This window comes from Crotalus tigris, unplaced genomic scaffold (genome assembly GCF_016545835.1).
Source record: "Crotalus tigris isolate CLP2741 ecotype Arizona unplaced genomic scaffold, ASM1654583v1 scf7180000018686.200002167:472752, whole genome shotgun sequence".
Lineage (NCBI taxonomy): Eukaryota > Metazoa > Chordata > Lepidosauria > Squamata > Viperidae > Crotalus > Crotalus tigris.
The window spans coordinates 317,580-333,908 of NW_024097146.1; the positions used below are offsets into that span (position 1 = coordinate 317,580).

The 16,329-nt window shown below is 37.8% G+C and overlaps 1 protein-coding gene across 1 annotated transcript in view; it reads left to right on the plus strand.

Annotated features, from left to right (window-relative positions):
• Positions 1 to 582: 582 nt before the first annotated feature.
• The window catches only part of FAT4 (FAT atypical cadherin 4), a 130,290-nt gene continuing 114,543 nt past the window's right edge, over positions 583 to 16,329 (plus strand). Inside the window, exon 1 of the mRNA XM_039355403.1 lies at positions 583 to 6,675. Within this exon, the coding sequence (XP_039211337.1) occupies positions 1,387 to 6,675 (5,289 nt within the window). The 5' untranslated portion in view covers positions 583 to 1,386. The remainder of the gene's footprint in view (positions 6,676 to 16,329) is intronic.

Here is a 16,329-nt window from a genome sequence, read left to right on the forward strand (position 1 = left end):
GTCTCCGCCTAGTGCCTCCCCCCCCCCGCTGCCAATTTATTTGATTGACACCCTGTAGAGCCATTGGGGCTCAGGTCAAAAGAGGGGAGAGCTTCTCGAAGGCAGGAGATGAAGAGGCGGAGACTCGATTTACTCCGACTCAATGGAAAGAAAGGTGGGCGGGGTGGGAGATGACAGACCAATTGGAGGCGGAGATGAAGATAGCGCGGACCCGCAGCGGGAGGGGGGAGTCGCCTCTGAAAGTAAAGAGGGAAGAGCTCAATGAGTAAATTACAAAGTTTCTGCCTGCCTCGCTGCTGTGCGGGGTGTGCGGGCAGGAGGCGTCCCCCTCCTTTCTTTTCTTCCTGCGGAATCAAGCAGCTCTTCTGAGGGTCCACGGGGGCTCGCGACGCCGATGTGAGAAGCTGCCTTTAAGATCTTCCACGGCAACCTTCGGAATTACAAAAGTGGGCAATTGATTTCAACAGAGTTAAAGGACCGCTGCTTTCCTTCCCCGCTTCATGCTTCTTTTCTGTCTGGCTCTCTCGCATCCACGGTGGGATCCTTGCCCTTCTCTTTCTTTATTTTCTTTCTTACGCTCTTCTCCCCCCCCCCCCCCGAGAGAAAACGCTGAGCTAAGCGAATTTGCAAAAGCGGCTCGCTGTCAGAGACCAGCCTGGAACGGAGCTGGTGCGCCGAAGGAAGTACGGAGGAGCGGCTCGCTTTAGCTGATGGGAGAACTTTTGTTAACAATGCCCGGCAGCAGCCTGGACTGCGCGTACCTCCCAAAAGTCTTAGACCGGCGGCGACAGCGCAAGCTCCGGCCAGACTGGGAAGAGAGACAAATCTAAGCTACGGAGCAGCAGCAGCCGCAGCCCGTAAGTGAAGGGGGGGCTGCTGGCACTTTTTTCCTTTGGAAGGCGGTTTCAGTTGCCTGCCAGCAAAGCCGGGAGTCAGGAGCAAACTCGGCTCTAACACTCTCCCACACACCGGGCATTTTGTGGAAGGGACCGGTTGCCCGTTCTTTTGCGCCGACCTCGGGGCTGTGGAGTGTGCTTGGGCATGCAAACGCTCCTCGCCTGCACAAGTAGCTTGAGGAGGGGAACTGGGATCAGCCTGCCTCTTGTTGGCAGGCAGTAGCAGCACTCCTGGACCCTCCGCCGCTCTTCCCACTGTGCTGGCCTTCGTATGCGGCGCCGAGAGCGAGAGATGCCCGGGGTGGCGGAGGCGTTGACAGCCCCTCTCTTCCACCTGAGCGCTCCTGGTAATGTGGATTGACATAGCTTGCCTGTCGCTCGCTGGACTTTCTGCCTTGCTGGCTTGGTTTGTCTTGGTTTGCGAGCTAACCTGGATTGTGGCTGTTAGACGGATTTGCTTCACTTTTCCACCTTGTGCCTCCTCTGCATCATGGGCTGCTGGGGATTGGGCAGCACCTCTTCCATTTTGCTTCCCTGCCTTGTGGTCTTCCTGCTGCTGCCGCTTCGTGCCTCCACTGAGCCCAGACAGCTTTTCAAGGTGTTGGAAGAGCAGCCACCAGGCACCTGGATAGGTACCATTGCCACCCGCCCAGGCTTCACCTACCGTTTAAGTGAGCATCATGCTCTTTTCTCCATAAATGCTACATCCGGAGATCTGCACACACTTGCCACTATTGACCGTGAGAGCCTGACCAATGATGTGATGGACCTTGTTGTGCTTTCCAGCCAGCCGACATACCCGAGTGAAGTGCGCATCGTGGTGCTTGACCTCAATGACAATGCACCTGTCTTCCCAGATCCTTCGATTGTGGTGACTTTCAAGGAGGACACAGGTAGTGGCCGACAACTTATCTTGGACACAGCTACTGATGCAGATAGTGGGACCAATGGTGTGGACCACAGCTCTTACCGCATTGTGGGAGGCAATGAAGAGGGCCGCTTCCGACTTAACATCACTCTTAACCCTAGTGGAGAAGGGGCCTTCCTGCACTTGGTCTCTCGTGGTGGGCTGGATAGGGAAGCTACCTCTGCCTATCAGCTGCTGGTGCAGGTAGACGACAAAGGGGAACTTCAGAGACATGGATTCCTACAAGTCAATGTCACTGTTCAGGATATCAATGACAACCCACCTGTTTTTAGCCAGACTTTCTACCAAGTTCGAGTGCCTGAGGATGCACCAGTTGGGGCCAGTGTTCTTCAGGTGACGGCTGCAGATGCTGATGAGGGCACCAATGCTGACATCCAGTATCGTCTGGAGAGGGCAGAGAGTACTGGAGGAGATGGAAGCGGGATATTTCCTTTTGAGGTGGACCCTGAAAGTGGGGTCATCCGTATCCGGGAGGTTCTGGACTACGAAACTCAACGGCAATACTCACTAACAGTTCAGGCTATTGACCGTGGAGTACCAGCTTTGAGTGGCCGTGCTGAGGCTCTAATTCACCTGCTTGATGTGAATGATAATGAGCCAAGGGTCAAATTTCGCTATTTCCCAGCCACGTCCCGTTTTGCCTCTGTAGATGAGAATGCAGCACCTGGCACAGTTGTGGCATTGCTAACTGTGAGTGATGCTGATTCACCAGCAGCCAATGGGAATATTTCTGTATCCATCTTGGGTGGGAATGAACAGCGCCATTTTGAGGTCCAGAGCAGCAAAGTACCCAACCTCAGTCTTATCAAAGTGGCAGCTGCTCTTGACCGTGAACGCATTTCCACCTATAATCTCACCGTAGCTGTGACTGACAACTTTGGAAGTTCACCTCCATCACCTGATTCAGTCTCTTCTCTGAGTCCAGATGGAGTCTCTCCTGCCCCAGTGAGCCGCTCTTCTGTGGCCAGTCTTGTCATCTTTGTGAACGATATCAATGATCACCCACCTGTTTTTGGGCAATTAGTATATCAAGTCAATATTAGTGAGGAAGTACCACCAGGCAGCTACATACAGGGCTTAAGTGCTACAGATCATGATTCTGGTCTTAATGCCAACCTAAAGTACAGCATAGTTTCTGGAAATGAGTTGGGTTGGTTTTGTATTAGTGAACACAGTGGCCTAGTTACTACTAAGAGTGCTGATACTGTCATGGCTACATCTCTCCTAGGTTTTTCTGGTCAAGGCATGGCAGCATCTGGTGGGCTGGACCGGGAAATAGTTTCACAAGTGGTACTGAACATCAGTGCCCGTGATCAGGGTGTGCAACCTAAAATTTCCTTTGCAAAACTGGTAGTGAATATCCTGGATGTTAATGATGAAAAGCCCCAATTTAGTAAGCCAGATGGGTATCATGTGTCAATAGCAGAGAATGTTCTTCCAGGAACTGAGTTGCTAGTCCTCACTGCTGTGGATGGTGACTTGGGTGATAATGGGACTGTGAGATTCATCTTGCAAGAAAGCGAAACTGGGGGAAATTCAGGTAGTTTTCCAATAGTTAGTTGGGCAGCCTTTCACTTGGATCCTGTTTCAGGTAGACTTAGCACAACTTCACAGTTAGACAGGGAAGAAAAGGAACACTATTCACTGCATGTCCTGGCCACTGATCTGGGCAATCCTGCCCTCTTTTCAGTGGCTCTGGTCAATGTAAGCTTGCTGGATGTGAATGATAACAGCCCCTTATTCTACCCAGTCCAGTATTTTGCTCACATCCAAGAAAACGAACCTGCAGGGAGCTACATTGTCACTGTGTCTGCTAGTGATCCAGATCTTGGACTCAGTGGCAGAGTTAGGTATAGTATCTCGGCAGGAGACACTTCCAGGTTTCAAATTCATAGTGAGACAGGGGTCATCACCACGAAAACCACCCTAGACAGAGAAGAAAAAACTGCTTACCAATTAAAAGTATTAGCCAGTGATGGTGGCAATTTGCAGTCGCAGAACCAGGCCATAATTACAGTCACTGTTTTGGACACTCAGGATAACCCCCCAAAATTCACCCAAGAAATCTACAGCTTTGTGGTGTTTGAAAATGTTGCCCTCGGTTATCATGTTGGCAGTATTTCTGCCCACACTATGGATCTTAACATCAACATCACATATCTTATCACTTCAGGTGACCAAAAGGGTATGTTTGAAATTAACAAAATAACTGGCTTGATTGCCACTGCTAGTATTATTGACAGGGAAGAGCAAGCATTTTACCAGCTGAAAGTAGTGGCCAGTGGTGGAACAATAACTGGAGATGCTCTGGTCAATATAACGATTAGAGATTTAAATGACAATTCACCCCATTTTCTTCATGCAGTGGAAAGTGTGAATGTGGTTGAAAATTGGAATACAGGACATACCATTTTCCAAGCCAAAGCTGTTGATCCTGATGAAGGTGCAAATGGCATAGTTGCTTACAGCCTAAAGCAAAATCCTAAAAATCTATTTAGTATTGATGAAGAAAATGGTGCTATCAGTTTGACAGGGCTTCTTGATGTAAATGATGGGTCTTATCAAGTGGAGATTATGGCCTCTGATTTGGGAGTTCCAGAACGTTCCTCTAGTTTCATTTTAACTGTCTCCGTTCATGATGTAAATGATAACCCACCAGTATTTGACCAGCTTTCTTATGAAGTCATTATATCTGAACTGGAGCCTGTGAATTCCCGATTTTTTAGCGTACATGCTTCTGACAAGGATTCAGGTACAAATGGTGAAATAGCATATAACATAATTGAAGGAAATACAGGAGATGCCTTTGGCATATTTCCAGATGGCCAGCTGTACATAAAAAGTGAACTAGACCGTGAAGTTCAGGACAGATATACGCTACTGGTTGAGGCTTCTGACAGAGCAGTAGAACCGCTCAGTGCCACAGTAAATGTTACTGTTATTCTGCAAGATGTAAATGACAATAGACCACTGTTTAACAGCACCAATTATGTTTTTTATTATGAAGAGGAACAGAAAGGTGGATCCTTTGTAGGTAAAATAAGTGCTGTTGACAAAGATTGTGGATCTAATGGGGAAGTCAGATATTTGTTTGCACACATGCAGCCTGATTTTGAATTGAATGCTCTAGGTGGGGAAATAACAAGCACTCATCAGTTGGACAGAGAATCCCTGATGAGACAAAGGGGAGCTGCTGTATTTACACTTACAGTTATCGCAGTAGATCAAGGGTTGCCAAAGCCTCTAAGAGATCAGGCAATAGTGCAGGTGTACTTGAAGGATATAAATGATAATGCACCAAAGTTTTTAAAAGAACTCTACCAAGCAACAATATCAGAATTAGCCCCAAACCTAACACAAGTTTTAAGAGTTTCTGCGTCAGATGTTGATGAGGGTAATAATGGACTAATCCACTATTCTATAATTAAAGGAAATGAAGAAAACCAGTTTGCAATAGACAGTGGCACTGGCCAGGTGACTTTAATTGGGAAACTGGACCATGAAGCTAATGCATTTTACTCACTTACTATCCAAGCAGTGGATTCTGGGACAGATCCCCTAAGTTCCCTTTCTGTGCTGAATATCAATGTGTTGGATGAAAATGACAATAGTCCTTCATTCCCTAAAACTATTCTATTTGTTGATATCTTGGAGAACATGAGAATTGGTGAACTTGTAACTTCAGCCACTGCTTCAGACTCAGATTCAGGTGACAATGCTGACCTTCATTATAGTATTACAGGAACAAATAATCATGGAACATTTAGCATCAGTCCTAATACTGCCAGTATTTTCCTTTCAAAAAAGTTGGATTTTGAAACACAGTCGTTGTATAAACTAAACATAACAGCAAAAGACAAAGGGAGGCCTCCTCGGTCTTCCACCATGTCAGTTGTAATATATGTCAGGGATTATAATGACAACCCACCCATGTTTCCAGCTGGAGACATTTTTAAGTCTATTGTTGAAAACATTCCTATTGGGACCTCGGTCATTTCTGTAATGGCTCATGATCCTGATGCAGATATTAACGGGCAGTTGGCATATACAATCATCCAGCAGATGCCAAGGGGAAACCATTTCCATATAGATGAAGTCAAAGGGACAATATATACAAGTGCTGAAATAGACCGTGAATTTGCTAATCTCTTTGAATTAACAGTCAAAGCCATGGATCAGGCTGTGCCTATCGAATCTAGAAGATTTGCTTTGAAGAATGTGACCGTCCTTATAACTGACCAAAATGACAATGTTCCAACTTTTGTATCCCCAAGTGCTCTGGCTGTAGAACCTTCTGTTGTAATAGGTACAGTCCTAACTACAATTGTGGCTGCTGATCCTGATGAAGGAGCAAATGGGGAGGTTGAATATGAAATAATTAATGGTGTCACAGACATATTTATTCTGGATCGTTACAGTGGAGAACTGAGAGTATCTTCAACTTTAGTGCCATCCCAGCTTATATACAGCTTCATCATTTCAGCCACAGACCTTGGCCCAGAGAGAAGAAAATCAACCACTGAGATGACTGTAATTCTACAAGGACTTGATGGCCCTATTTTCACTCAACCAAAATATATTACCATTTTAAAAGAAGGCGAACCTATTGGGACAAATGTGATATCCATTGAAGCAGCTAGTCCTCGAGGGCCAGAAATTCTACTGGAGTATTTCATTGTATCAGTACGTTGTGAAGACAAAAGGTTTGGCCGTCTCTTTACTATTGGCCGGCACACTGGGGTGATTCAGACTGCTGCTGTTTTGGACAGGGAGCAAGGAGCAGGTCTGTACCTGGTGGATGTTTATGCCATTGAAAAATCTGCAGCTTCTCCTCGGACCCAGAAAGCTGAGGTAAAAGGCTTTTGCTTATTTCATTATTTTCCTTTCCTGTCCTTGGCCTCTCTCGCCATATAGCTTTCAATCTCCAAAATACAACACTGATATTTGTTTTTTCTTATCAACTTAAACTGTCATTGTGTGCAGTATTTATTAGTACTAATTCTCTCTGAATTCATTGTGATTTCTGAAGAAACACTTTTAAGTGTTATTTTCTTTAGAATTAACAAGGTATTGTCACACTTTAGAAGTAAGTTGTGTGATGGCATATGAACAAGGATTTTTCTGTATAATTAGTACTTGCCCCAAATATTTTGCTAGATTTGAACTAAAGTGTAGGGTTTGAATATTTTTACATTTGACTGACTTATTTAAGTAATAAGCATAAGGGTTTTTTTTTAATTCAATTCAATCTCTATTGGCCTGCAATTTGCATTACCTATTTTATACCTGACATTTTTAAATGTAGGCAAAGTGCAATTAGAGGAAGGAAATTTTGCTTTAGGGTTGATTCAGCTTAAATTGTTATATATGATTTTTTTTTATCTTGCTGTACCACACTGTGACTTTTTCTTTCTAATCATTATACAATAATACAGTGTTGGATGAGACCCAGGGAAAGTTAGCTGGTTCTTCCAAATGAGTTTCCCTTCACCATTCTTTCCAGTTTCTATTTCTCTAGCCTTGCCAATATTCAGCTTTATAAAAACATACAGAGAGGGTGAGAATTATAGAAGCCAAATGGTGAATATCAGAATGATTTTTTTTATTAGAGTAGTTCAGACTACGTGGATACTAAAACATTACAAGGATGATAATGTTGTTGTTGTTATTATTATATTATTTCAGAACGTTGTACTAAGTTCCTAATGGACAATTTGTATCATGGATGTATTTGTTTACATACGTAACTTTGCTAAGCTAGAGCTTGCTTTGTCTGTTGGGGATATAAAGAAAATACAGTGCCAGCTAAGGTGGGGGCTTTCTTTTTCCGTTTGACATTGTTTGAGCCCTCATTTTTGCATGGTATTCTGGCTTGTGTTTTTGCTCACAAAAACTTGGAACACTCAGTCAGCAGGGGATGCCGGAAGTGGAGAGTGACTCATCGGCTTCTGTTATGGTCTAAGAACTTCAGCTCTGAACTCAAACAAAATCGGACAGTATAAACATTGCAGCCAAGGAATAATACCTGAAGCCTATAGTCTAAATTAAGCGGTCACGTGAAATTCACTTCATAAACATATTAAATTTTTTATTGTAAAAATGCTGTGTTTTCAGTTGAAGTAAACGTGGTACATAGTTACTTTATGCATTGATTTGATACCAGTTATGACATTATTCTTGATTAACTATTTGAAGCTGCAGAATTCTGAAATCTTGGTATATGTTGCTTGATTAACACATATAACGGAATTATTTGCTCTATGGTAGTCCCTGAGCTACATTTGTCTTTTGCCTAGTATGTGTTTGTTTGTTTTTTCTCCAAATGTCTCCATGAAATCAAGTCTGATTCTAAGAAGAGTTTACATAGTTCATGTAGAAGTAGAGTAACTTAATTTGTCATTAAAGGAACATTTATTTATTTATGAGAGAAATTATGCAAGTCTAACCATATAATGTCTTGCATCATTTTATAATGTCATTAAAAATGAATATATTCTTAACTAAAAATCATTTAACTATTATTATTGGAAGGAATCTTACTATGTTTTATATATTCAGTGAATACTACTGTATAATATGACAAAAAAGGATGCCACCAATTGGTTTATTTACCCACAAGTTTGGTCCAGTTCAACCAAGCTAAAGGAAAATAAACTTTAAATTTTAGCATGGGCTGTGAACTTAACCCCACTGAACTTAATGGGGTTTAACATTTCATAGAAGTGTATGTAATTAATTTGTTTTGCTATTTGAATTCTAATGAAGTTATATATAATTGTATAGCAAATAGTTCATTAAGTGAAGCATCAGAATTATTTGAATAATGAAGTTCCTGGGAAAACAGCACAATATTGTAAGGAAGAAAGGTTTGAGCAAAATAATTACATTACTTGTACAGCATTTTATATTGTAACAATAAAAACACAGTTTTATATGAAAAATGAATTTATTGTATAGTATCCAAATCTAGTATTTGTTGTTAGTGCTAGACTGTGATTATTTTATATTGGCAATGATACTTTTTTAGAACAAAGTCTTACTGAGTTGAGTAAGACTTTCATACTTGCATAAGTTTGCTAGCGTAGCATTCCAAACCCCAATAATATATTAAATGCATCTAGGTGTACCTTGATTCTCAAAAATAACTTCATTAATTTGAGCTTACTACTGACATATAACAAGAGGGAGCTCATATAGGTTTTTATTTTATTGTTTATGTTCAGTGACTTTTCCTAATATGCTGATTCAATAAAGAGTTTCACAAATGACAAAGAAATGGCATTTTCTGAAGGCTACCACCAAGACTGTCACCTAACTCCTGTGCCCCTTTGCAGGAGTTATATACTTAATAATTGCTCCGTTGTCCTCAATTTCATACTCTTTACAACACTTGATATTTTGTCAATAAAAAAGCCAGCAGTTCTTAACTCCAAAAGGTAACAGCCTGATCTTTGTTTGATTTTTCATGTTTTGAAACCAGAATACAGCTTAGAAAGCTATTAAACTTTCAAAAAGCTTCTTTAGGTATTATGATAGAAGAGCCTATTGAAACTGCCTGATACTAATTGTAGGAAAATGGCAGTATCAGCAGCTTTATTGAAAAGCTTTACAATAAGGTGGTACAGAACAAACAACAACAACTCTTCTTCTTCCTGGATTACACATGGCATTACCATTTTGTTGATGCACCTATACACGATGAAAAAAAGAATGTTGATTGCTGTACTCTCTTTATTTTAACAAGAGACATTTTTGATGATGTTTTAAACAAACACTTGGCCATAATATTAAGTTGTAGAAACATTTTGGTTAAACTCATCTGAAGAAAACTAATCTCATTTAGGAAGTTCAAATGTTATCTTCAGCTGCTAACACAATAGAAGTGTTAGGTTTGTTTAGCAGGGTGTATTGGAGCACCTTCCTTTTTTCACATAACTGAATGTTCTGTTAATATTTCACATATTTTTCTTGTAACTATATATATATATATATATATATATATATATATATATATATATACACAAAGATAAATATAGAACAATTATTTAAGTGATATGTGCTTTCATTGATTTTGAAGTATAAGTAATAGCATACCACTGCAACTTTATGCACTAATTGAAAGAAGATGATTCCAAAGAAGATATCTCCCTCTCCCTCTCTTTACCTCTCTGCCTGTCTCCCCCTCTGCCCAGATCTTCACTATATGGAATAGAAAATGTTACTGCATTGAGCAGAGATCATGGAATCTATTCATGAGTAACTGAATAAAATTTAATTATGTAAAACTGAGTATACTATGTAGTGTTACCATATTTGGGTTGCAAAAATCTGAATGACCACTATTTATTGCGTGGATTTCTGCACTCTGTTTTTAGTAACTTTGGTAATTTTAGTCTTGAGATATGCCCCTGTAAATGCATGTGCAATTTAGTTGTATCCAACTTATTGGTGTAACTTTACATTGTGTAAGATCAAAATTTTCTTATGATGATTAGAATTAAAATGACTGAATTTTAAAAAGTCCTCTGCAGTGATTAACACAGATGTTTTTCTTGAAATTTTAATATAACAATTTACATCCCCCATTGATCTTTCTGTTTCTCCATTTTATTTCCTCCACTGGTGTTTCTGTAATCCATCATGAAGCCTCATGCTGTGTGAATGATAAAAGAAATATTTCCACTACAGGTGGACAATATTACCTTCACTTCTGAATTGTTTATTGGCTTCCTCCCTTTGGCTTATATCTAGATTGATTTTTACTGAATGCTAGATATAAGTCTTTCCTTGCAAAGTCAACAACAACAAAAAAACAGTTGATTTCTAGTAGCATTATTTCTAGTAGATACTTTAGAACTTTTTAAAATTAATTTCAGTTAAGGGAAGAAAAGTAATATATCAAAAACTGGCATTTTGGGGGAATATTATTAGCAGTTCAGTTAGATACAAGCACATCCTTGACTTACCTCAGTGGGACTTAATCTGACACAATATAGGCTCAGTTCACCTGTAAATTGCAATGAATGTGTTCATTTTTTCATGAAATTGTCAGATTCTCCTTAACTGAATTAAGTTTGAATTAAGTGAACAGACTAAGTTTTTTTCTTAGATTATGAAGGCTTGGATTTAGGGCAGTGGTTCTCAACCTGTGGGTCGGGACCCCATTTGGGGTCGAACAACCATTTCACGGGGGTCGCCAAACAATGCAGTCTGCCATTTTTTCCCCCTTTTCCTTAGCTGTGATACTCCCTTTTATTCTATTTGCTTTTGAAAGCCAATAGAATAGACTCTCTTGAATAGAGTCTAATTCTATTGGTTTTCAAAAGCCAATAGGAATTGTCCAGGCTATCTCTGTCCTGCTGAGCCCACCAAAAGTCCCATTCTGCAAACGGTGCTGCACCAGTTGAGTAGTCCTCGACTTACGACCGGTTGAGTAGTCCTCGACTTACGACCGGTTGGGGGTCGCAGCATTAAAAAGGTTGAGAACCACTGATTTAGGGTATCGTCCCCAACCCATAGTTCAAAGTGAAAACTTATTCACATTCCTTATTAGTGAGAAGCAACAAATTAACTCATTTGCATACTTTCTGAGTGTTTCAGTTTCCCTCTCAGTTTTTCCTTTCATAATGCTGAGATGCCTACAATCCTATAATAGTAATATTCTAGTCATAGGGAAGATAATACCTAGACATTATTATTTGTGACTACCATATTTAGAGAAACTGGTTTACTTTCTCCGGTTATATGATAAGAATTAATCCATAAAATAAAATAGGGATCAGATGAAACTATTGGAGTTTTTTTTTATTGGACAGTTTTGATTGAAATTTTTGAAAGTTTTGTATCATTTTTAAGGGTATTTTGCCAAACATGAAGTAAATGAGAATGTTGATATGTGACTAAGATTTTTGAAACTTCCTTTTTTTTCATGTTTCCATTATCTTAGTTGGAGCTAGTTAGTGTCCATCTAAGGTTTTCTGATCTGTGCTGCAAAATTCAATATTCCAATAGATGGCAGCAAAGTGGTATAAAACTTCCAAAGTCTGCCACCATCTAGTATTTGTATTTTTGTATTTTTAAAAGCATAGATATATTAGTTCTACTCCATCTTTCATCCCTAGATGGCAAAAAGGCTAAGGATGATAACATTAATAAAATGGGATAATTTTAAATTAAATTGGAAATCCATATATACTTTCTTTTTCTTTCATCCCCCCCCCACCATGTGTTTGCATGCGTTTGTATTTGTATGGGTAATGTGATTGAAATCCGTACAAATATATTTGTGTGTATGTTTAAATAAATCTCTAATCAGATAGAATGTCAGTTTAGAGGAGAGAAGAAGCAAGATAATTAATGGATGATATTTATAGCAAGGAAACAGGTTATATCAACTAATGTTCAACAGAAAAATAATGTTAAGTTTTCAATAACATACTTTATGGGAGAAAAAAGAGCATTTTGAAATGTCAGAAGTCTTTTTTTAATTTCAGACTGTTTTCATTTTTATAAAAAGGTTGGGAAAAATAACTATACAATTATGTGTAAAATGTAGTTTTGCACAAGTTCCTTTATCTGTCAAAAAAAATAAAAGTTTCAGTTACCAACTCATAATGCATAATTAAATATAATTAAACAAGAGTCAATAATACCAAGCTATTTTAATCATATCCTTGACAGGTTAATTATAGTAATAAATTGTCTAATGAATTTATAGTAAAGAATAAAGTAAAAGCTACAGTTTGTGGAGAAGACAGAGAAAAATATATCTGCTTGCCAAAATACTCAAACAAAATGAACAAGGGACAGTAACTGATAAATATGCATTACTATTACTGTTACTGTTACTATTACTATTATTTTTCTTTGATAAGTTCTCTGCATATGTCTCATCTATATAGTATGTCTGCAGTAGAACAACTATAAAATAATAAAAAAGCATTACAAAATATATAAGGATAAACACATTCCAGAACCCATTGTTCTGCTGTGACTTTATTTAACAAGGGACACAACAACCCTGCTTTAACAAACAAAGCAGGACAAACATTGTTTTCTTGAAATTAAGATTCCATGTTAATAATATGTATACATAAGGTTGAATTTGTAGCAAAGTAATATTAATGTTTTTTGCATTACAATTAAATAAGAAACCAGTGCCTCCAATAAGTCTCAGGAGCTTTTTATAGAAATAAAAATAGTGAATTGCTGCAACCTAGCATTTTGTTTGGAAATAAGCTCAGTTCTTTAAAACAAAACAAAATGTAATTTGAATTTGTAATTTGGAAGCATATAGGAGGGCTAGAGAGAACATATCATCCATTTATTTACAATTAAATGGATGCATAATTATGGCCTTCTATGTTAATATTCTTAAGAAGTTTTCAAATAGGCTCCTTTGTTTGGAAAGATAGTTATCCATTTAGCTCCCCCCCATTCATTATATTTTGTAAATAATAAGCAACTCATGAAAACTCAATTCTTTGTTTTCAAACTTCTGACCTAATATGAGCCCATAGGAATTTCCTCATCAGAAAGAGCTATTACCATCATAAATCAATATTCAATGTGAGAAATAACTTATGTTTTTCTATTAATTGTATTTAATAACTAAATGCCATTGTTGTACAACCAGTGAATACATATTGTCTTTACCTTTTAAAGTTTAAGTTTTAAGATTAAAATCTTAACCTTGCAATATCTACATAGTAATCTTGAAAGCAATCATGAGAAAAATAAATAAAATGGCACTTCATGTGTCTTATTAAAATCTGATAAAAATACATATTTTGTCTTGATTACTTGTGAACACCCATACTTCAAATTTCATGTACTACATTTCTCTGAATTATTTGACTTTTAAAATTTTATTTTGTTTTACTGAAACATAATATACACGAGCATTTTTCTAAAGCAATTCATAAAGATACCAATATTTGGATAAGAAAAAACTGAACTGTCACTTCCTGAACATGGCAAATGTTGTTGACTATAATTCAATTTATATATGTTTGTAAAGCTTTTAAAAACGCACATTACCTATTTTTGACTTGAAATTGTGCATTGCTGAATTACTTCTAGCTGCTATAAAAGTATAAGGAATGTGAAAATTGTACTATTGCTATACACAAGAAAAGGGCTTATTGGAGAAGATTGTATTTGGCAGATTGTATTAAACGGAAGCCTTCATGTTGATTTTTGTTGATTTGGTTTATGTATGACATATATCAAAATGCAAATATTTTTCCTTTCTAATTTCTAACATTTTCTTAATTTTTTTCAGAAATCATAGAGCCCTGGGTAAAAATCCTTCATTAAAATATGAGTTCCAGAACTATGTGTGCATCTTGTAGTAAAAGCATGTTGCAATGGGCAATTGGTTTTTCCATTGTGGAAGCACCTCCTTCCCCTCACCCCCCAAAATTAATTTGCCTTCCTGAAAATACTTGAAAGCTTGTTTTGCCAGTTGAATCACTGGGTTCTTCTTATTTCAGTTCTTTTTATTTGAATTTTATCAAACTCAACAGATTAAATTATGGGAAAAGCTTTACTTTAATATAGCATTTGGATTTATCATAAGATCATATATATGTACAGGGCTCATTGATTTCTTATATTAAAAATAACCATGTTTTGGGGAGTCTAAAACAATGTATAAAGTTCTATTTGCAGTGCTTGTTTATATATATATATAATATTAGCATACATCTTTCAAATATGTGTATATGTGTGTGCATGTGCATGTGCGCATGCATGTGCGCCTGCACGTGCATACACACATGCACACAGAATATAATATATACTCAGAACAATCTTTATTGTGTATATGAACAACCCTTGAGAACTTGATCACTCTTAATAAGCTATCATGTAATAATTTATTTTTTATAATCTTTGGCTTAAAATATTCATTACTGACTCCACCGATTTTTCAGCCAAGTATAAAAGAACTTTGGCTGTTCAGTTCTTTCCTCTCAAAGAAAGAATTTGCAGAAGATTGACTGATGTTCTGTTTGGTTTGAATGTTGCCATACAGCCCAGGGAATAGTGATGGTTTTAATTTACATTTTTTAGTTGGATCACACTTCAGAGTCATTGTGGGATGCCTTGTGTGTTACCTATCATTGGTTTTCAGTTCAAGGATCTGATATTTTATTGAAAAAATAATAACTTTTTTTAAAAAAATAGCATCTAGTAATAGTAGCAAGAACAATAACATAAAACCATACATTTTCTGTATTTGCTGGAGATACAAAGCAGGGAGAATGTGCAAACTTTTGGAATGCTACATATATTTTTAAACAATGGTTAACAAATTCCATAGTAATATTTCTGCACCAGTCTTTAGTATTGGCATGGATAATCTTTTGGTGGATGATCAAGACTCATAGGGATAAGATTGCAGCAAATAAATGAATAATACCATTTGGGTGGGGTGATGGGGAAAGGAAGATAAAGGAAAAAATATTTGGTTTAAAAAAACTGAACTAAATCAACTTTTAGAGTTTATAAGGTTTGGGAGGACTATTATCACATTGACAGAGACCACAAGTAACGCATTGGTTTTAATAATTAATGTAATTCTACTTGTAATACTGTACAATACAATATGTAGTAATTATAAATGAAATGGAACTGAAATTGAATGTTAGCATAAATATGTCCAGAACCATATGCAATGAGAACTCCGTAGAGCATCAAAATCTCTAGGACATTGCTACAGCTTCTAGGTTCTGAAATCTATCCATCTGTTTCCAAGTCTAAGAGCATCACAGACTGAAAAAGATGCACATGTTTTGCCTGCAATGTAATGCTTTGTATTGGCTGCTCTGAGTTACCTTAAATCATATTGTCCAAGGATTTTGATGCAGACTCACAAATAAGACTATCTGTAATCAGTACTAGATCAGTGGTTCTTAATCTTTTTAAAATCTGTGACACAGAACTAAATATAGTACTGGTTCAATCACTCACTATACAAATATTAATCATATGTACATATTTTAAATGCATAATACATAGTTCAAGGGAAAGTTACATAGTTTTAAGTTATACATTTAGGCTGTGCTTTTTTTCTAAAAAAAAAAAAAAAAAAAAGGTACCAGAACTCACACACATCATACAACCCGCCAAAAAAGGTGCTGGAACTCCGTTCTGGGCGTTCTATGAGAAAAAAAGCCCTGCATTTAGGACATAGAAAAGAAGATAAAAATCTTGTGGCACATTAGAAATACGTCCCTGGCACAACTGTGTGCCACAGCATGCCTGTTGAAAACTACTGTACTGATAGGAGAGCCACTTTAAAAGGGCATATCCTCATGATCCAAGTAAATCAAGGATGTTTATAGCAGAAGAAAACATTCCTCTGTTAATCAAACCTGATTTGAGATGGTCCATTTTATTAAGAAAGTGTGCATTCATTATACAGTTGAAGCTCACATTTTTTAGTCTCTAACATTATTTAGCAAATTAATTTTTATTATATCGATTTTAAAAGGGAAAACT